Source organism: Mchenga conophoros, linkage group LG4 (assembly GCF_057382185.1).
Source record: "Mchenga conophoros isolate Kocher_MC1m ecotype Shallow Benthic linkage group LG4, M_conophoros_male_GT1.1, whole genome shotgun sequence".
Lineage (NCBI taxonomy): Eukaryota > Metazoa > Chordata > Actinopteri > Cichliformes > Cichlidae > Mchenga > Mchenga conophoros.
The window spans coordinates 29,376,034-29,396,074 of record NC_140529.1 but is presented as its reverse complement, the minus strand read 5'-3'; the positions used below and the strand labels follow the sequence as shown (position 1 = coordinate 29,396,074).

General features: G+C 39.4%; 6 protein-coding genes across 6 annotated transcripts; 2 read left to right on the top strand and 4 right to left on the bottom strand.

Annotated features, from left to right (window-relative positions):
• Positions 1-195: 195 nt before the first annotated feature.
• On the bottom strand, positions 196-2,761 carry LOC146576390 (hemoglobin embryonic subunit alpha-like). The gene is made up of 3 exons (XM_085271643.1): positions 1,010-2,761; positions 708-904; positions 196-399 (listed from the first exon to the last, which is right to left on the bottom strand). The coding sequence occupies exons 1-3, from the start codon at positions 1,020-1,022 to the stop codon at positions 271-273; spliced, it is 339 nt and encodes a 112-aa protein (XP_085127769.1). The 5' UTR covers positions 1,023-2,761; the 3' UTR covers positions 196-270.
• Positions 1,258-3,611, top strand: LOC146576389 (hemoglobin subunit beta-2-like). The gene is made up of 4 exons (XM_085272522.1): positions 1,258-1,276; positions 2,464-2,578; positions 2,682-2,904; positions 3,002-3,611. Exons 1-4 carry the CDS (start codon positions 1,258-1,260, stop codon positions 3,128-3,130), a joined length of 486 nt encoding a protein of 161 aa, XP_085128648.1. The 3' UTR covers positions 3,131-3,611.
• On the bottom strand, positions 3,120-4,746 carry LOC146576388 (hemoglobin embryonic subunit alpha-like). The gene is made up of 3 exons (XM_085271640.1): positions 4,604-4,746; positions 4,307-4,514; positions 3,120-3,796 (listed from the first exon to the last, which is right to left on the bottom strand). The coding sequence occupies exons 1-3, from the start codon at positions 4,696-4,698 to the stop codon at positions 3,668-3,670; spliced, it is 432 nt and encodes a 143-aa protein (XP_085127766.1). The 5' UTR covers positions 4,699-4,746; the 3' UTR covers positions 3,120-3,667.
• Positions 4,747-10,419: 5,673 nt separating this feature from the next.
• LOC146576387 (hemoglobin cathodic subunit beta-like) lies at positions 10,420-11,844 on the bottom strand. The gene is made up of 3 exons (XM_085271626.1): positions 11,536-11,844; positions 10,982-11,204; positions 10,420-10,888 (listed from the first exon to the last, which is right to left on the bottom strand). Exons 1-3 carry the CDS (start codon positions 11,625-11,627, stop codon positions 10,760-10,762), a joined length of 444 nt encoding a protein of 147 aa, XP_085127752.1. The 5' UTR covers positions 11,628-11,844; the 3' UTR covers positions 10,420-10,759.
• A 783-nt stretch (positions 11,845-12,627) lies between these two features.
• LOC146576386 (hemoglobin subunit beta-A) lies at positions 12,628-13,537 on the bottom strand. The gene is made up of 3 exons (XM_085271621.1): positions 13,369-13,537; positions 12,971-13,193; positions 12,628-12,859 (listed from the first exon to the last, which is right to left on the bottom strand). The coding sequence occupies exons 1-3, from the start codon at positions 13,458-13,460 to the stop codon at positions 12,728-12,730; spliced, it is 447 nt and encodes a 148-aa protein (XP_085127747.1). The 5' UTR covers positions 13,461-13,537; the 3' UTR covers positions 12,628-12,727.
• A 677-nt stretch (positions 13,538-14,214) lies between these two features.
• Positions 14,215-15,087, top strand: LOC146576385 (hemoglobin subunit alpha-B-like). Its single transcript, XM_085271622.1, has 3 exons — positions 14,215-14,374; positions 14,493-14,700; positions 14,866-15,087. The coding sequence occupies exons 1-3, from the start codon at positions 14,280-14,282 to the stop codon at positions 14,992-14,994; spliced, it is 432 nt and encodes a 143-aa protein (XP_085127748.1). The 5' UTR covers positions 14,215-14,279; the 3' UTR covers positions 14,995-15,087.
• Positions 15,088-20,041: the final 4,954 nt, after the last annotated feature.

Below are 20,041 nucleotides of genomic sequence, written 5' to 3'. Positions count from 1 at the left end.
GGCCAGCTGAAAGCTTATTGGTCACTCATCTTGACTTTTAATAAATTCTGGCACATTTTGTTGGCCTTTCATCTCAGCCCTCCTTTATTACACGTATATTGTTTTTATTTTTTAGATTTGCCACCAAATTGAAAGTTGATATCAACTTTAAATAAATTCACTTCACCACACAGATAACAGCAGTACTGTATTAGATTTATTTATTTGTTTTTACATTAAAAATCAGTTTGGGAGTATCCAAGCCCATGTTGTTGACCGTCAGAGTGCAATTTATCGGTACTTTTCAGACAGGGCAAGCGCCACCGCAGTCAGGAACTTGTCAATAGCCACGTGGACCTCGGGGGTGAAGTCGTTGGGGAATGTGGTGGACAGGACCACAAGGAGGTTGTGAGAGAGAACCTGTGAAAACATGATAGCCACATTTAAAGTCACATTTAATTGCTGTAATATTCTGCAAACATTTTTTTTGTACGATTGAACCGCACAGTCTGGGTTAAGTGTAATTTAGACAGAAAATAGATATGCTTGAGAATAGTGATTTGGGAAGAAAAACTTGGGATGTCTAAAGACAAAAAAATATTAAATCTATTAAATTATTTTTATATTAATACGAAAATGCACAAAAGTTGTGATCTGTTTTATTTAGGTCCAAACCTTCACAGCAAAACACTAAAAAGTTTCACTGCTATGATTTAATAAATAAGTACCTTGAAGTTTGCAGGGTCCACTCTCAGAGTGAAGGCGTGCAGCTCACTGAGGCTCAGAAGAGCTCCGATCACATCATCAATTTTGCTGACAGCATCAGTAACTGCAGCCATCACGGTTGCTCCGTGCTTCCTCACCGGGTCAGAACCGGGACTCAGGTCCTTCCAGTGGGAGAAGTAAGTCTTGGTCTGGGGGTACACTGTCAGCATAGGTAAAATGTAGGTTAAGTAAATAGTAGGTAAAAAATGCAGCAGAGGGTCTGTCCAGTTGGGGTCATAGGTTGTATATCATAAGGCATATTTACCTGGAGACAGCATCACAACCGATGTCCTCCTCCCTGCCAGCCACTTTAGCCCAGAAAGTTTGGACTATTTTTCTTGTCCTTTTCGGAAAGGGATGTCATGTTGCCTGTTTTTGTTTTGTTTTTCGCTTTTCCTGATCAGCTCAAACTACGGGGGCTTTTATACATGAAACAAGCAATGGACACACCCGGGCCACCTCAGAGATATGACCACAAGGTTCTGCTCAAGATAAACGCAAGATAAAATTGCAATGGTGGCTCTGAAGACCAGTCCGTAAGCCAGTCTCAAGGCAGTGTTTATTTATTCATTTATTTAATAAATTAATTCAATTAATCCAACTGAATACTAAAAGTTTGCAGTTTTAAAACCCAAAACATAGATTTCCAGTGACAGTGATTGTTGTCTTTGAGTCTGTTGCTGTTCATATTAATGTGGTGCTGAAATAAGTCAAAGCAGTAAAATGGACATTTTAAATTTATAATAATAACAACAACAACAACAACAACAACAACAACAATAATAATAATAATAACAATAATAATAATAATAATAATAATTATTATTATTATTATTATTATTATTATTATTATTATTATACAAGAACATATTATAAAAATTACGTAGCATACAGCTTAGTACTGAAAAACCAAAATTAAACATGTAGAGGACTAGAAATACTGATTCAAGTTCTAGATTTTGCAAGGCTGTCAGTTACCAACATGATGACGTTATATCTTAGCAGCCAACACCTTACTGAAACATATCTGATGTTCAACAGGTGGGTGCACACTGAGCCGTTAGCCTCAGGAAGGAAAGTTGATTTCTAGGTTCCCATGTGAGCACAGGGCATGATAACTCTGCCAAAATCAACCTAAAATTAGCGGAAGAGATATAGAAGTATGGAAAAATGAGACCAAAAAAGTTTCAATAAAAACCAAAATGCTATCTCTCCAGCGCAGTGGAATCTTCTGGGGTTTTTTTTAATCTCACCTTATCTTTAAACAATTCTTTATTTATGTTTACTTACAGTTAATTAAGCTAATTAAAAAAACGTCTGCAGATCTGTTAAATGAGACTGGGATTTGGTCTGTGAGTCAGCTCGATTCAGAAGGTGTTCTTATGATATTCTGAATTTCCCGAACTTAAAAATGTAGCTCTGTGTGATTCCCTAACATTAAAATGATTTTTTAAAACTGTAATACTGAAAACATCAGGTAACGAAAACGTTTATGAATAATGAAACTAATTAACTAAGCTGGCACAAATGTGACGAAGACTTACACTGGAAAGCTTGTTTTCTCTTGACTGATTTTCAAGTTACACGAACAAAGAAGTACAAAGCGTTACATGTAACTCGGTTTATCCACCCTACTGTCCTACTCCACCCAACTGCATATCTTTGGGTGGAGCGAAACAGACCTTTAAAAGCTGCGTGTGGTGGGCTGCTGACTAACAGGACAAGTGCAAAACTCAACAAAGCAAAATGGTTGGACAGACTTTGAGCGCACCGCGATCCAGGACATCTTCTCCAAGATCGACTATGCGGTCGTTGGGCAAGCAGCTTTTTCCAGGTATGACCATGTTTCTCCCTTAAAGAATGTGCAAGATTATATGACTCTATATATGACTCTTCTTTAGTAATTGTGAGCTATTTAAAATTTTCTGTTTCCGCAGGTGTCTGATTGTCTACCCCTGGACTCAGAGGTATTTCGGTGGATTTGGAAACCTCTACAATGCTGCTGCCATCACATCAAATCCAAGGGTTGCGTCTCATGGAAAAGTCATCATGGAAGCTCTGGAAAAAGCCGTGAAGGACATGGACAACATCAAGGCCACATATGCAGAGCTGAGCGCGCTGCACTCTGAGAAACTGCAGGTGGACCCTGACAATTTCATGGTAGGCAATTGTGAACTGATGGTACTGGCTTCTATTGATATTTATGTATTTATTTAGCATGTTCATGATATATCATGCATGTTGTGTTGTGTTACAGCTCCTGGGTCACTGCCTGACCATTGTGGTTGCTTCCCAGCTGAGTAAAGCCTTCACTCCTGAGGTACACGCAGCTTTTCAGAAGTTCCTGGCAGTGGTGGTGTCCTCCCTCAGAAAGCAGTACTACTAGAGAGCTGCAGAGGACCGTCACACACTCTGTTGTTAAATTGTACCTCAAAATGATGTTAATAAATAAGATATATGAAGCATATACCTCAAGTTGTTTGCTTTATTTCCCCTTTTTCATAATAGGACCGTTACATACTCTGTTTTTTAAATCATGTCTTGAGGAGGCTTAAATCAATAAAACAACGAGCTTATTTTTCACTTTGTTGTTTTTTCTTTTTTTTTTTCTAGCATTTGCAACTATATCAGGGTGTAACAGAAGAGTTAAATAGTGGGTGTAAGATATTAATTAGCCTATTCTTTCAAATTTTAAATAAGATGGTGTAAAATAAAAATAAGTCATGCTGTGACTTTCGCATCAAAGGACCTCTCATAAATTATGACGGATGATAAAGTATTGTGGTGTAAAGTATTTTTAATGTACACCACACAAAAAAACCCAAACAAACACGGCAGTTTCATTGCATTTGATTTATTCAGATTCAGACTGGCAGTGAATTGCTATCTGAGCCCCTGCCGCTCGTCGCCTCCAGTATGCAATTTATCGGTATTTCACAGACAGGGCACGAGCCAAGGCAGCCAGGAACTTGTCTAAAGCCATATGGACCTCAGGGGTGAAGTCGACGGGGAACATAGTGGCCAGAACCACCAGGATGTTCTGAGCAAGAATCTGTACAAAGATCGTGACACTTCTTTAGCAGAATCAGGGATTATGACATCAAAGATCAGTTATCTGAATCATAACTCAGTCTATCCTGTGTTTCTTCGGTGACAGTGTCGTGCTTTGACTTGCTGACAACACAGGCAACTTCCCTGTTTGTTTAAAAGTGTAACATTTTTGCGCTGCAGCAGCTGAAACACACATTTCATTTATCCTAAAGATAACTGTAGCTCGATGTCACGAATTGGGGTTCAACTTATGATTTATTTATATTTGCATATGGCCTTATCCATGTGTGGATGGGACAGATTTATAGGCTTCTAAATCAAAGAATAATTAATGATGACGTTACAGTTCCTCACTAGAAGGGATGCAGTCTCAACCAGTAGCCTATGGAGGCACATTTAAATAAAAACTACTAAAAAATGTTTAAGCAAGCGTTTAATTTGTAGTCCAATTAATCTTTAAAGCAAACCCACAGGTTTTCTGAACCGCTTTCATGATTTAATAAACAAATACCTTGAAGTTTGCAGGGTCCACTCGCAGAGTGAAAGCATGCAGCTCACTGAGGGTAAGAAGACTCCCTGCCAGGTCGTCGATTTTGTTCACAGCATCGGTTATTGTAGCTGCCACCATTCCTCCGTGTTTCCTCACTGGGGCAGAGCTGGGGCTCAGGTCCTTCCAGTGGGAGAAGTAAGTCTTGGTCTGAGGGTACACTGTCAGCATCCTGGGCAAAAACACAGGTGAATAAGCCAGTAAGTAATAGATAAAAATGCAGAAGCGGGTTAAATTCGCCTCGTGTTTTTTCTTATTTACCTGGCAACAGCGTCACCGCCAATGTTATCCGCCCTTCCCGACACTTTAGCCCAAAAGGCCTTGACTATCTCCTTGTCCTTAGCAGAAAGACTCATCTTTCCTCTGGACTTTTTTTTTTTCAAGTTCAATGCCGTGTTCGCTGCAAACGGAGGGGTTTTATGGATGCAGTGGAACATAGGCACACCCAGCCCCCCTTCAAGATAATGCTATAGGCGTTTGGAAGGATTCCAAATGACATGTAACAGCTGGCATGAGATAAACACGAAACCAAAGTCTCACGGTGTTCTATAATATAGGACGAAACAATCAGAATTATATTTCCCACGGGCATCCAACTGAAGCGTACAAAACTGACAGCTAGTATCACCTGCTCAAACTGCTCAAACTTGGACGTGCTGGTAATGCTCGGACGTTAAAAACTGGCCTTAATGAATTAACTGGCTGCTAAGAAACACATATGGTATGTGTACAAGCCAAATATCTTATCGTTTCAGCTTTGCCCCACACTGGAAATGCGCTCTTGAGGGATGGTAAGGGTCTATAAATAACCTCCACTTTGGAATTAATCCAAACATTTTTATTTTGGCTCACTCCTTTAGATGAGTAAATCTAAAGATGATTTTTTTATTTGTTCTAATTAAACAAGTGTTTATCCTCACAAATCACACTCCTTATTAACTGGAGGTTAAAGCTTTTATTTTGTTTTACACCAAACTACAAGAAAAAAAATGTAAATATAACTTAGTAACTGCTATTTCAATATTTTATTTACACTCAAAAGAGATTTATGTCCAAAATGTTGAATTCAAGTAATTTGATTAAATGTAAGTTTTCCATATAGTTTTCTTACATACATGTCAAACGCTAAATGTAATTGAATTTGGTCAAATAAAATGTACTTGATTGGTATACATTCAATTTATGTCAAAAATATTTTCCGTAATAATTAATTCTGAATAAATAAATCTTTGATGTCATATGTTCCAGTTGTCTTTACTCAAAACTACTGCTTCATGTTTATGACGGCCAAGAATAACTTTTTAAACATACATACATTTGTATATATGCTTGTGTTTATTTACTTTATTAACTGCCTTTGTAATTGCAATTTATATGAGATAAATTAAATCAGTACGCTTTAACAATCAGTCCGTGGATTCTGATTTAAAATCTAAATTCTACAATTAATTAATAGGCCTGTTGGTTGTGCTATCAGTTACAAACATGATGATTATGCCATTCGCCGCGTTCGTTTTTACTGTGAGGCTTATCGTTTCAGTGGGTGGGCCTGTTTTTAAAAAAACAAAACAAAACATGATAATGCAGGAGCAGCACTGGCTGCACCACGACATATCGACGCGGTTACAATTATACATTCGCTCTTGGTGTTAGTTTATTTCATTGCATTGCAGGGAGCAGTGGCGGAGCGGGGGGGGGGGGGGGTGACTTACTGGGCTTAAGCCCGGGTTGTTTTGTCAGAAGCCCGGGGTCTTTTGGAGTGTAATTTTTTCATAGTTAGATGCCTGGCTGACAACTGTATAAAACAAAAACTACACACAATATTCGAAGCACATAGTGCACACTGTGGAAATTTATGACTGTGCGTGAATCCCTCCTAATATTGGTATGATCCGAGCTCAGCGACTGAGCGAGGGGCCGGGGGGAGCTGCTGCCTGTTGGAGAAACGGAGCCAAGCAGACTAAGGAGAGCTGAAGATCGACCAGGTACCAAAAGCAAATCATTCGTACTGTACAAATAATGTAAATATGACGGTGAATCACAAAAGATTGATATCAAACTGATCACTTGACCAATATTACGTTACTTGCTCTTCGAGTGAATCAACAAATGGCGAAATGAAAAGTAGAACAACAACAATGCTGTTTCTTTAGAGAGTCTTAGCTTACACATGTGTTTATTTCATATTTTCAGTCGTTACCCTCCGCGGCTAAATAAATCGGTTTCAGTAATGCACTGATATACAAGAATGGGCATAAGGAGCTTCTTTCAAAGAAAAAACTCTGGTAGATGTTATTTTATATATTATGCTTTGTATGTTGTTCAGTATATTTCTATGGAAAACAAGAGGAATTTCAATACACAGCAGTATATTCACAGTTTAAACCAGATACTTACATACACTTTATGGAAAACACAAGAACATTTTATTACTGTACATCATCAATTTAGAGTAAACTTGTTTTGCTTTGGATAAATAAATATCCTTTGAATTAGTTAAATGTCAGAATAAAGAGAGACAGAGCTGTCTATTTTTTATCACTTTCATCAAATTTAGGAGTACATGTACACTTAGTTTATTATTAATTAATAAGAAAACTCCAGACGATTCCATTCTGAGCTGAAGAAGCTTCTGATAGGTTAGCAGAGTCCATGTGAGTAAATTGGTGGCACACCTGTGGATGCATATAAGGCAAAACACAGCCTGTTTCTTTGAAATGGGAAAATCAACCAAAGATGTCAACCAAAACACCAGGAAAAGAACTGTGGAGCTCCATAAGTGTGGCTCAATTTTGAATACAATTGGGTGCCATTTTTGATTAAGAAATACAGATAGTTTCTCCCTTTACTCTTAAAGTTAACAAACATGTTTTTATATTTATCAATCTAAAAAAATAAACATTTAGTCTGATTTGATGTTACAATTAAAAAAGTGTTTTTATCTGAAAAGTGTGTAAATATCTGGTTTCAACTGTATATTTGATGATTGTCAGCACAAAGAGGGAGAGAGAGGAGCAGAGAGGGAGAAAGAGGAGCAGAGAGGGAGAGAGAGGAGAGGGAGAGAGAGAGGAGGAGAGAGGGAGAGAGAGGAGCAGAGAGGGAGAGAGAGGAGAGGGAGAGAGAGAGAGGAGGAGAGAGGGAGAGAAAGAGAGGAGGAGAGAGGGAGAGAGAGGAGCAGAGAGGGAGAGAGAGGAGAATGAGGACAGAACAGAGAGGGAACAAGAGCAGGTGAACACCCCCCCCCCCCCCCCCCCCCCCAAAAAAAAAAAAAAAAAATCCCACATGCATACTACCTTTAGGGCTAAGCCCCGGGTGTATCAAATGTCTGCCTCCGCCTCTGGCAGTGAGTCGGGTATTTTTAGCTAATGTTTAAGTTTAGAACCTGCTTTGACTCTAGCTGTCACCATCTGATTTGCTTCAGTTAAATGTACCTATATGTGTGCACTCGCGCAGTGAGAAAACGTCAAGACTGAATGGCCAAGTCGGTTCCTGTCCGTTGGTCAAATAAACGTCTAATTCTTTGCCAGGTAAAACACCAAGTGTGCTCAATCGTCTTCTTTTTGAGCGGCTTCAGTTGTTTTATAAACCTTGTAACTATGCACTGCTCTCAGTCATACCTCCCGACCATGTCCGATATGATTATGACAGGACAACAAAATGACTCGAGCCCTCGTTCTGTCTGCAGTGCTCTCACACAAGCAGGGGTCTGTTGCACCATACTCATTTTTTCCGGCAGTGACTTCTTGTGGCAAAGAAGAGAATTGCATTCTTATGATCAGTTGCCTTGTTCGTCTGGGACAATTAGCCACACACCAGGGACGATTCTAGGATCAAACCACTAGGAGGCCTCAGCCCCCAGTCATAACGTCATCCATTCTGCCTTACAATTATACCAACATATTATGCTGCATGTAAACATAATTTTCACCTTTGCAGACCTGAATGTTACAGGATAAACATTAAAACATATCCAAAAGAAATATCTTTTTTGGATTATATTTCAGTGTTGAACCCTTTCATGCATGAATTATGACAACCTCAGTCAGGATTTTTATTCTTAAGTAGTTTTAGTCATCTTTAGGCATGAAAAAAAAGATTTTTGAACTTCATTTTTTTTAAACATGTACTTTTCAAAGAGTTTGTTACATGTCCACTTAGGTGGACAACCTACGTTTTGACCTATGAATTTGGTATGGAGTGACACATCAGTGTCCGATGTAGTGGTTTAAGTGCAAGTGTGCCATCAACACTGAAACAGATACAAGAAAACAGCCTTTGAATAGCTGTCCACTGTACTGACCACTATGCACGAAGAATGATTCTGAATAAATGATCACAGTTCTTAATATAACTTTTGAAAGTAAGTTAAAGCAAAATTTGTAGTAAAGCAGAAAAAGAGGAGAAACTTGCACAAACTTTAGATCATGAAATCATCATCAATGAATGTGGGCAAAAGAGAAGCTACAGCTTTTGCTGTCTTTGACTTTTGCTCTTTACCTCTAACCCTTTCCATCCCTGTCTCTCATGCAGCTCCTCTGTTTGAGTGCACTAATAGCAACTTGACATCAAGAACACTGGACTTGATTTCACTGTAATCTGCTGTATGATCTCCAACAGAGAAGTTTGGAAAATGTAGCATTAAAAGGGCATGTTGCTTTTAGGGTGGTTGAGCATCCAGAAAAGTAGTGATGTGTCGGTCACGAACGAAACGGCTCTTAGAGCCGGGTCTTTGACATGAACGACATGAGCCGGCTCCTTATCGGGAGCCATGGGTTTTTTTTTCTTTCTCTCACCCTCTCTCTCACACTTTTTTCCGCTTCACTCTGCACGCGAGCCTTGTGCTTTGCCCTGGGAAGAGGGGGGAGGAGCGATAGTTACACTCGCAGTAGCACAGGAACAGAGCAGGAGGGAGAGAGAGAGAAAGAGAGCCAGGGATAACAACGTCACATTAGAAAGGTGTAGTAATCATCCACAGCTATTTTCAGTTACGGATGATAAAGGATTCAGAAAGTTTATTCATGCAGGCCTATATGACAGAGAATGTGCATGTTCTTTTTGTTTTCATATTTTATTTATATTTAATTTTGTTGTGGTTTGCAGTGTTTTGTGTTGTTTCACTTAAAATTTGTTTAAAAGGAAAAAGCTGACAATTTAAATAGTTGAAAGTTGAAATGTGAATAGTTGTTTTTTGTATTATATGATTTATTTATTACATTTTATGTGGAGTGAATAAATAAAAGTATATTTACGGTGGCCCCTAGAGACAAAGCACGTACAAGTTTCAAAACAGACACAAACACAACAGAAGTGCTCCAGGATGCTAGGGGGCAGTGTTGAGCTTTTGTTACCCAGTGGCTACACAAGCCAGGAAGTACCAACGACCGGATTTGGTGTGTGGTAGTAACAGGTAAATGAACTTTTTTTTTTTTTTTTTTTGAATATATGTGTGTGCTTGTGAATAAATACACAAACAATACACATATGCGTTCAATTGTGTAATTTAAGTGATCTAGGTAGCTCTGTTTTGGAAGTTCAGTTAACGCTAGAAATGTGTTTTGTAGTTTGGAGGAAATTGTACATGCTTTGTCTCTATTGTATATATTTATATATAAACATATATAAATAAAACCACTTTTTTTACATTAGTAATTATTTTTGTGCATAATTTTATATTGTTGTTAATAATAAATTAATTAAAGCAATAAAACAACCTGAAGAGCCGGTTCTTTTAGTGAGTCGAGCCGAAAGAGCCGGTTCTCTAAAAGGAGCCGGAAATCCCATCACTACTGAAAAGGGTCTAAACGCGCCAATGCTACAAACTGCGTATTTCTCACTTAATACTCACATTTTTCATTTGTTTACTGACAGAATGACACATGTGCAAACACTACCAAAAACATAACCTGTTTGGCAGATGTAACAATGAATGTGTGATTGATGGAAAGACTTTCAGCATTATTTCAAGTGGTTTAGCAAAGGTACTGTATTAATTTTAGGAATTATAGCCATTAATACAGTTCCCCATATTCAGAGGCTCACAGTAATTTGAAAAGGTGACATAATATTAACTATAAAAATAGTTTTTATGTTTTATTAACTTTTCACAGAGTTGGAAAAAAAAACAACTTTCAGTCCATGACAAGTTCTTAACTGTCTGAAATCTGGAACCCATGAAAGTCACTAAATGCTGTTTCCTCCTTTAGCTCTGTCAGACTACTTTCACTTGCTGCTTGTGTGTGTTGGGGTCTCTTTGACTTCAGTTTTGTCTTTAGTAACTGTCTTCAGTATGAGACTCACCAAGCTCCAACTGATAAAAAACAAACTGAAATGCACTCATGTCAAACTTATATCAGGGCTAACACACGTTTTTTGTTTTGTGTTTTTCTTTAAGTTGTATTATCTCCAAATAGGTTCTTTTCAGCGGTACTGACTGCTCATAGCGTCGACCACAGCAGATATAAACTTCTGCCAGATAGCTTGACTCTGGGGGCTCAGGGCTGACTTGAGTTTGCATGCGATTGTGATAGTGATACAGTCTGCCAACAGCTGTGGAAAAAAAGAGAAAACACCATGAAAACTCTACAAGTGCAAAACGTCACGTATTTTTTTCATGTGGGTTTGAGGAAAAGTGTTGCTTACCCTGAAGCTATCAGGGTCCACTTCGAGTTTCTGAAAATGCAACCGGCTCAGATCAGCATACGTCCGTTTCATGTTGTCCATGTTGTTCACTGCTTTGTCCAGAGCCTTCAGCACCATCCTTCCATGAGCCGCCACTTTGTCGTTTTTCAAAATAGCAGTGATGGTGAAGAGATCTCCAAAAGAACCAAAATATCGCTCAGTCCAGGGGTAGACTATCAAGACTCTGACAATGCAACAGTCAGTGGTACAGGTTAATGAGCATAAACGATACCACGTGATAAAATCTGAACTAACTGGAGAAAAAATCCCTAAATATACAACGTACCCTTAAACAATGGAATATTTAAAAAATAAGAATTTTTCACGATCGTTTTTTCTTTATTTATTTCTTTTTAAACCAGGCATTGAATTTTACTATTACGAAATACCCATCAACTAATTAAATAGCAATAATAATAATAATGTATTGAGAGAAAATTGCCAGAATATTTTTTTCGTTTTTAGGATTTTTTTACGATCCGTTCTTGAACAGTAAAACTTTCACAATCACCTACCTTGCCCAAATTTGTGACCCAATCTCATCGATATCAATTTTTTCCCAGATAGCTTTCACAGTGCTGCGCTCCAGTTCCGTCCACTTAACCATGACCTGAGCGAATTGGATAAACAGTTTTACTTCCGCACTCTGAGCTGCTGAGTGATCAGCTTTTCCGCTTAATGACTGGCAAAAATGAACCAGCAGATGGTATGAGGGTCCTATATTTCCAGCACACTAAAAGCGGACGGATGAGTCTGAGCTACACAGACTACGTGTCGACTATCACTGCAAAACACAATGGAAATGCCCAGATATGGTATGGCATCAAAATATCCTCACGTAAACATAACCACCTCCCCATCCTGTTGTATCAAGTAATTTTCCAACAGCTGATGAACTTAGATTATGCCATGCTATCATTATCTGAACATTCAGGCTTTCCCCACCCAAATAAATGATCCGCGGGTCCACTTCATATCAGAAACGTATGAAAGTTTATTTCTTGGCCTTAAATTACCCCATTCAATTAAACTTGTTTTAAAAACTGATCAGCTCAATCAGGATTATGGCCCGTCCGATCGCGACAGTACTTATATTATATCCTTCAGTCATTTTTGAATTTCATTCAAGACGTTTTAAAAAAACAAAAGCATAGCGTTTTTATAATGTTGCCGCTATACGCCTATGTTCTTGTGTTATGTTGGGTCGAGGTTATAAACGAATTTTCTGCACTAAAGAAGAAATACTTTTTTCTGAGCTCGCAGATTGACTCGTTGTTAACGCTCTAACTTTAAATATGCGTAAAATGCCTGATAGCTGATGTTCTTCTTTGCATTTTGGAACACTTCACTTACATCAACAATACTTCCCATGCAGCCAGAGAACAACAACTTTGGATCCCTTTCACCCTTTTTTATACGAAAAGCAAAACTTAACAGTAAAGGAAAAAGTCACGAAACGGATTATCGGTGAGGCATACTTGTAATATTTATATTATACTCAAACATATAGGCGACTTCTATTGAGGACTATTGACTGTCCGAGATCTCCTTCTTGATGTTGTATTGTCGGTTAAAAGAACAAGTCAAATGATCGCACAGAGAATGAGTATGATTTGAGGTTTTATTTATTGGTGCATCTGGCAACAGAGTCAAAAAGATATATGATGTCACTGTTGCACATCTTTGATGAACTGGCACTCCAGAAATTTAGTGGTACTGTCTACCCAGGGCAGAAACGACCACGGACAAAAACTTCTGCCAGGCTTCCTGGACCTCAGCGGTGAAGACGCTGGGACCAAACTTAGCGGCAACGCACAGGCTGATGCATTCAGCGAGCACCTAAAATGAGAGAAAGAAAATGCTTAACAGAGTTAATAAACACAAACTAATTAGCTAACCTTTTTCAGGTCCATGTGTGATGATTGTTTCTGGGTGCTGGTGGGGGCATACCCTGAAGTTATCGGGATCCACGTGGAGCTTCTCAGAGTGCATAGCGCTCAGTTTGGCGTAGGTCTGAGTGATGTTGTCCAAGTTCTTCACAGCATTTTCCAGACCACCCATCACGGTCCTTCCGTGCTGTGCCACTTTGGGGTTTCCCATAATGGCGGCATTGGTGGACAGGTCTCCAAAGGCTTGGAAGTATCTCTGACCCCAGGGGTACACAATCAGAAGCCTGAAATAAAACCAGAGAAACAATATTAATTTTAGTGCATATAGCATTAATAAGTGCTTCTACATACACAAAGAAACGTGTTGATATATTCGCTTCGGCCAAGTTTCAACATTATAGTAAAAAAAGTTGCATAACAAACGACCACGTTTCTGAATTGCTATGAGCTGCAGGTTACCTGGAGAGGGCCTGGGGACCGATTTCCCCCACATCAATCTTTCCCCACAGGTTTATGATGGCACTGCGCTCAGCATCTGTCCACTCGACCATTTTGACGGGGTGCAAGTCTCCTAGTTCACGAACAGGTTCTCACAAGTTCTCACAAATCTGCTTGTGAATGATTTACTTGAGATTCCCGTTTTTATTCGTTTAACCCGCACCCCCTCCTTCAGTCATCGAAGCATCTGATTGGATAATCTGCGCCCGCCTGTTTAATGACGTGTGTTTTGCGTAAAGCAAATTTGGGCAACGGTCAGTGCCAACCGGATAGATAACGTCATTTGGCTCAGATATTGCTGTCACTTAAAATTACTCAGCTACAAATAATCCATACTATTAGTCAGTCAAAACACACAAAATTGGACCAGTAATATCAGTAATACCAGCTTTTTAACACCTGCTTTTAAATAAGCTAAGATATCATACAGTTTATTTATCCAAAAGGATATGTGCTCTCTTAACTTTAGGAGGGTATTTGTGCTCCTTGTTGGCTATAAAACAACGTGTTTTTATTTTTAAAATATCAAACTCTGACTAACAGTGCAGCCTTTAAATTATGATTTATGTTTAATGCCATTTTTGCTTAGAGCATATTTCTTTTTGCATAAAATCTATTCGCCAGTTGTTTAAAGATTTTCGTGCAGTGCAGCCATTCAGTTTTTCTTTTTCTTTTTTTTAATTGTCAATTGCGTCAATTACGTGATATCACGTAATTGACTGATAAGCAGTTTGCTTATCAGACATGCATTCTGGATTTGATACTTGGGCGTGGCACCATTTGGGTCGACATAAAGACGCACTGACAGATCCAACCAAGCAGCATTTTTTGATCAGCATTTTCCCTTGCATCCCGGAAATTCAAAGGCAGTCATGAGTCTCTCTTCGAAAGACAAGACCCTGGTGAAGACCTTCTGGGCCAAAGTCGAGTCAAAGGTCGCCGAGATGGGTGGAGAAGCTCTGGGCAGGTAAGATCTAATTTTAAAGTAGGGATGACACGGGCTTTTTTAAGAGGGTGGGTTTTTCTTTATTTTTTCTTTGCTTTTTTTGTAACTTCTTCGTATTTCCTTCTGCTGTATTTTACAGGATGCTCGTTGCTTATCCTCAGACCAAGACCTACTTTTCTCACTGGGGCGACCTGAGCCCTAACAGTCCGCAGGTGAAGAAGCATGGTGCAACCATCATGGCAGCTGTGGGAAAAGCTGTCAAGAACATTGATGATCTTACCAACCACCTTAGCAAGCTCAGTGAGCTGCATGCCAGCCAGCTCCGCGTGGATCCTGCCAACTTCAAGGTAACAAAATATTGCGACCTTTAAACCTACCAGAAATTATAATCATTATTTGTGCACGTACTTTAGTTTAGATTGTGAGCGTTAAAAAACTAAAAAACTAAGTGAATGTAGGGATGTCTGAAGTGCCTGATTTAATCTAATCTGCTGTTTCTGTCACAAACACAGATCCTCACTCACAACATGATCTTGGTCCTGGGCATGTACTTCCCTGCGGACTTCACCCCGGAGGTTCACGTCTCCGTGGACAAGTTCTTCAATAACGTCGCCTGGGCTCTGTCCGAGAGATACCGCTAAACATCAAGACAGAAGCTACCAACGTGTGGCATGAATGTCAGCAACCCTCATCATATGTGGGGGCTTGTTCAATAAAATTCACAAACATAAGAATGTCTATGTGTCCATTTATTCAAGCTTTTGTAGAGAAGAATACGCTCATTCCCACAGGTTACAACACAGATGAAAAAACCCACACACAGTATGAAAAAATAAGCCATGTTTTAAGTATGTTTTTTAATTCTGGCACGTCATTTGCCACAACTTCGATTCCGTTTACACTGTATGCTCGTTTTCAAACATCAGAACAAAGTCTCTGTGGCCACAAAGACCCCATAGTCCATCTAACATGCAATAACCAAAGCAATACATGCTTTCCGTATATCATACTTGGATCACATCACCAGTGACTGGTTTCTCAGATGGTTCAGCGAACAGGTATCAAAATCTAGACTGCGTGCCAACGTCGCACCGCCATATAGCCAAAACTCATACAAGTCACAGATGTGTTTAAATGACCAGTGACAGACCATTCAGAAACAGCGACTACAAGTCACACATTTAGACTGTTTTTAATGGTGTAGCTTGTGTTCAGCATGAGTATGAGTTTGGACATGCACACTGGCATAGCTGGACTGGCCATCGGGCGTACCGGGCATTTGCCCGGTGGGCCGCTGGCGATTTTTTGTTTTTATGGGCCGATGGATTTTTTATTTTATTTTATTTTATTTTTAGGAAGGGTATATATAATGAAAGGTGTTGGATTGGCCAATTGGTCATGATCGACTCTGGGCTGGACCAATTACAGCCGAGGAGGCCGAATGCACCCTCCCCCCTGTTTAGCAATCACGTGATTTTCGCGCATTGCATGCCGGGAACTCGTGGCAAAACAATCCAAGTACCGCATCAAATGCAAGCATTTGCAGCACCGCAAAACGTTCATTCTCCGGTTCCAATACCTTCTTGTTTTTCTTTGCCGCACAAAAAAGGAATGTACAAAACGAAGGAGAACAATGCCGGTCCGTACAAAGACAGATTCGAGGAAAAGACAAAGAAAAGATACGAGGAAAAATCAAACCAGTGAAAGGGTCAGACCCTTACGAGCACACAGAGGGACAAAATACGTTAGCGTGCTGCCCAACTTTCACTACGCTCATATTTATAATTACACATTCTTGGAGTGAGTGCATACACTCTGAAGTTTAGTAACTTCCGGTCACTGCAACAAGCCCAGGAACAGTTTACTGACGGATGGGTACAGGACCTTGAAATACTGCGGTAAAGTGAGCCGTCATTTGTGAGCCGCGGTCAAGCCAGCCGCCTCCTATCCGCCGCATAAATTTCCTTGCGCTTTTACACCAGTCTTTACGGTAGCGCCTTTTCGCTTTATATCCTGATTGAAAGCCTAGACTCGCGCACACATGCACGCGCGTGAACAGTCACACGCAGGCGCGCACATAAATTACAATGGAACAGCCCAATACAGCCATCGTGACAGTCTGGTTGCATATTCAAAAATTCATTAAAAATCATTATTAAAAGTTGATGCCAAGCTTTCAACACAATCCTCTTCTCGGACACCTACTTTACCTCTGGGCCAGTTTTTACCCAGATTTACTGTAATATTACTCAGAAATCACAGTAAACTCATATTCAGTGCAATACAGTCAATGCACTGCAATTATGTTTATTTCAAAAATTCATTAAAAGTCATCCTGAATAGTTGAGGTCCAACTTTCAACACATCCCCCCTCTGGGACACCTACTGTACCTGTGTGCCAAGTTTCATCCAGATTTACTGTAGAATTCCTCAGAAATTAAAGGGTACTTGTATCCAATGCAGTCGGCCAATACAGTAGAATTATGTCAATTTTCAGAAATTCATTAAAAATCATCCTGAGTAGTTGATGTACAACTTTCAACACATCCCCCCTCTGGGACACCTACTGTACCTGTGTGCCAGGTTTCATCCAGATTTACTGTAGAATTCCTCAGAAATTAATGGAAACATTTATTCAATCTAATACAGCCAATGCACTACAATTGTGTCAATTTTCAAAAATTCATTAAAAATCATCCTGAGTAGTTGATGTACAACTTTCAACACATCCCCCCTCTGGGACACCTACTGTACCTGTGTGCGAATTTTCATCCAGATTTACTGTAGAATTCCTCAGAAATTAAAGGAAACTTATATTCAATTCAATACAGTCAATACAATAGAATTATGTCAATTTTCAGAAATTCATTAAAAATCATCCTGAGTAGTTGATGTACAACTTTCAACACATCCCCCCTCTAGGACACCTACTGTACCTGTGTGCCAGGTTTCAGCCAGATTTACTGTAGAATTCCTCAGAAATTAAAGGAAACTTGTATTCAATGCAATACAGTCAATACAATAGAATTATGTCAATTTTCAGAAATTCATTAAAAATCATCCTGAGTAGTTGATGTACAACTTTCAACACATCCCTCCTCTGGGACACCTACTGTACCTGTGTGCGAATTTTCATCCAGATTTACTGTAGAATTCCTCAGAAATTAAAGGAAACTTATATTCAATTCAATACAGTCAATACAATAGAATTATGTCAATTTTCAGAAATTCATTAAAAATCATCCTGAGTAGTTGATGTACAACTTTCAACACATCCCCCCTCTAGGACACCTACTGTACCTGTGTGCCAGGTTTCAGCCAGATTTACTGTAGAATTCCTCAGAAATTAAAGGGTACTTGTATTCAATGCAATACAGTCAATACAATAGAATTATGTCAATTTTCAAAAATTCATGAAAAATCATCCTGAGTAGTTGATGTACAACTTTCAACACATCCCCCCTCTAGGACACCTACTGTACCTGTGTGCCAGGTTTCAGCCAGATTTACTGTAGAATTCCTCAGAAATTAAAGGGTACTTGTATTCAATGCAATACAGTCAATACAATAGAATTATGTCAATTTTCAAAAATTCATGAAAAATCATCCTGAGTAGTTGATGTACAACTTTCAACACATCCCCCCTCTGGGACACCTACTGTACCTGTGTGCGAATTTTCATCCAGATTTACTGTAGAATTCCTCAGAAATTAAAGGGTACTTGTATCCAATGCAGTCGGCCAATACAGTAGAATTATGTCAATTTTCAAAAATTCATTAAAAATCATCCTGAGTAGTTGATGTACAACTTTCAACACATCCCTCCTCTGGGACACCTACTGTACCTGTGTGCGAATTTTCATCCAGATTTACTGTAGAATTCCTCAGAAATTAAAGGAAACTTATATTCAATTCAATACAGTCAATACAATAGAATTATGTCAATTTTCAGAAATTCATTAAAAATCATCCTGAGTAGTTGATGTACAACTTTCAACACATCCCCCCTCTAGGACACCTACTGTACCTGTGTGCCAGGTTTCATCCAGATTTACTGTAGAATTCCTCAGAAATTAATGGAAACATTTATTCAATTCAATACAGTCAATACACTACAATTATGGAAATTTCAAAAATTCATTAAAAATCATCCATAATAGTTGAGGTCCAACTTTCAACACTTTCTTACTCTGGTCGTCCTACCGTACCTCTGGGCCAAGTTACATCTCAATTCACTGTAATCTTTATCAAAAATTGAAAGAACAATTATATGTCAATGCTGGATGTGTGTCCTTTCAAAGTGACACTAAATAACAGAACTCAGGCACATCAGGGAATAATCCAAAAGGCGGATTTATTAAACAAAAACAACATACAAAATATCTCTAACCCATACTACATAACCTAAAAAGAAACAAAGGGACACTTAGAAGCACAAGGAAACAATACTGAAAGGGCAAGAGACACAGTCCAAACACAATCCACAACTAAAATGCCAAAAGAACAAGTCATCCCACATAGCAGACGGGTCTTGCCTGGATCTGGTGTCAAGCCGGCACTGCTGGCTGACTTCTGGCATGGTAAGATGGCACTGTTTATGTGATGGCATGCCACATTTGGCCTGATTGGGTGAATGTGACATGTTGTATAGAGCACTTTGAGTAATATGGGTGAGTAAAAAAGTGCTGTATAAGAATCAGTCCATTCACTGTCTGAACAGAGTCTCGTCATGTTACTTTTGCACTATTATGTTCCAGCACATGTTGTTATTACATGGCTTACATGGCTAAGGTACACATTAGGCTGACATCTGGGGCCAGAGCTGAAACTGTTCTGGGCCAGCACAGGGCCAGCAGTGTGTCTGCAACTGGCCTTGTGCTGGCTCATGTGTGGGCCACCTCTGGTAAACCAGATCTGGGCCACCATAGGGCCGTCATTCTTTGCGGTACGCAGGCCATGTGTAAGCACATTGTGTGGGACAGATCCAGGCCATACCAATTTTGCTATGTGGGAGGAATTATGTAAAAATAGAAACATCATAAAAATGAAAATGAACATAAAGTAAAATGTACTGAAAAGAACATCAGTATGGCCATCATTATTTGCTTGGAAAGTCTAAAGTTCCATGGCTTTGAACAGCCAGAGAACGCAATGCCCAGCTTAGAATGACTAAAAGTAACTTCTTTTAACATTCTCTCATTCTGCCTCCATATCAAACATCCACTAAAAATAGTCATTTGAAAAAAAATATTCGCCACTTTTCATCAGTTTGGGTTCCTCTGTTTATAGCAATTTTTAGAAAAGAACCCAATACCTTTGTCACTATACAGTTGTACAGTGAGATACAGAGCATCTCCTACTCATTGCAAACATGCTGGGAGGGTGGCTCTATCCGCCTTAGTGCAGCTGCTGTACCATACTGTGATGCAGTAAGTTAGTAGGCTCTCAATGGGCGAGTGGTGGAAGGGTGAGCTGTAGTCCACAAAGAGCATTCTGGCGTAGCTCTGCCGCTGTTCTAGGTGACTCAGCACCGAGTGGAGGGTGATGGCATCTTCTGTGAATCTGTTTGCACGGTATGCAAACTGGTGGGGGTCGAATTCTGGGGGGAGGTAATCCTTGGTGTGCTGAAGGACTAGTTTCATGATTACCGGTGTGAGGGCCACAGGGCAATAATAGTTCAGGCTGGTG

What these genes read in the sequence shown, in the direction of transcription:
- LOC146576388 (XM_085271640.1), bottom strand. Translation starts at nt 4,698, where the DNA reads ATGAGTCTTTCTGCTAAGGACAAGGAGATAGTCAAGGCCTTTTGGGCT. An exon ending in GGCGGTGACGCTGTTGCCAG is followed by an intron (nt 4,515 to 4,603) that starts GTAAATAAGAAA and finishes GTTTTTGCCCAG; the next exon opens with GATGCTGACAGTGTACCCTC. An exon ending in TGGACCCTGCAAACTTCAAG is followed by an intron (nt 3,797 to 4,306) that starts GTATTTGTTTAT and finishes ATCTTTGTACAG; the next exon opens with ATTCTTGCTCAGAACATCCT.
- LOC146576387 (XM_085271626.1), bottom strand. Translation starts at nt 11,627, where the DNA reads ATGGTTAAGTGGACGGAACTGGAGCGCAGCACTGTGAAAGCTATCTGG. An exon ending in GGGTCACAAATTTGGGCAAG is followed by an intron (nt 11,205 to 11,535) that starts GTAGGTGATTGT and finishes TTGCATTGTCAG; the next exon opens with AGTCTTGATAGTCTACCCCT. An exon ending in TGGACCCTGATAGCTTCAGG is followed by an intron (nt 10,889 to 10,981) that starts GTAAGCAACACT and finishes TTTTTTCCACAG; the next exon opens with CTGTTGGCAGACTGTATCAC.
- LOC146576385 (XM_085271622.1), top strand. Translation starts at nt 14,280, where the DNA reads ATGAGTCTCTCTTCGAAAGACAAGACCCTGGTGAAGACCTTCTGGGCC. An exon ending in GGTGGAGAAGCTCTGGGCAG is followed by an intron (nt 14,375 to 14,492) that starts GTAAGATCTAAT and finishes TGTATTTTACAG; the next exon opens with GATGCTCGTTGCTTATCCTC. An exon ending in TGGATCCTGCCAACTTCAAG is followed by an intron (nt 14,701 to 14,865) that starts GTAACAAAATAT and finishes TCACAAACACAG; the next exon opens with ATCCTCACTCACAACATGAT.
- LOC146576389 (XM_085272522.1), top strand. An exon ending in GGGCAAGCAGCTTTTTCCAG is followed by an intron (nt 2,579 to 2,681) that starts GTATGACCATGT and finishes CTGTTTCCGCAG; the next exon opens with GTGTCTGATTGTCTACCCCT. An exon ending in TGGACCCTGACAATTTCATG is followed by an intron (nt 2,905 to 3,001) that starts GTAGGCAATTGT and finishes GTTGTGTTACAG; the next exon opens with CTCCTGGGTCACTGCCTGAC.
- LOC146576390 (XM_085271643.1), bottom strand. An exon ending in TGGACCCTGCAAACTTCAAG is followed by an intron (nt 400 to 707) that starts GTACTTATTTAT and finishes ATGTTTTCACAG; the next exon opens with GTTCTCTCTCACAACCTCCT.
- LOC146576386 (XM_085271621.1), bottom strand. Translation starts at nt 13,460, where the DNA reads ATGGTCGAGTGGACAGATGCTGAGCGCAGTGCCATCATAAACCTGTGG. An exon ending in GGTCCCCAGGCCCTCTCCAG is followed by an intron (nt 13,194 to 13,368) that starts GTAACCTGCAGC and finishes GTTTTATTTCAG; the next exon opens with GCTTCTGATTGTGTACCCCT. An exon ending in TGGATCCCGATAACTTCAGG is followed by an intron (nt 12,860 to 12,970) that starts GTATGCCCCCAC and finishes CTCTCATTTTAG; the next exon opens with GTGCTCGCTGAATGCATCAG.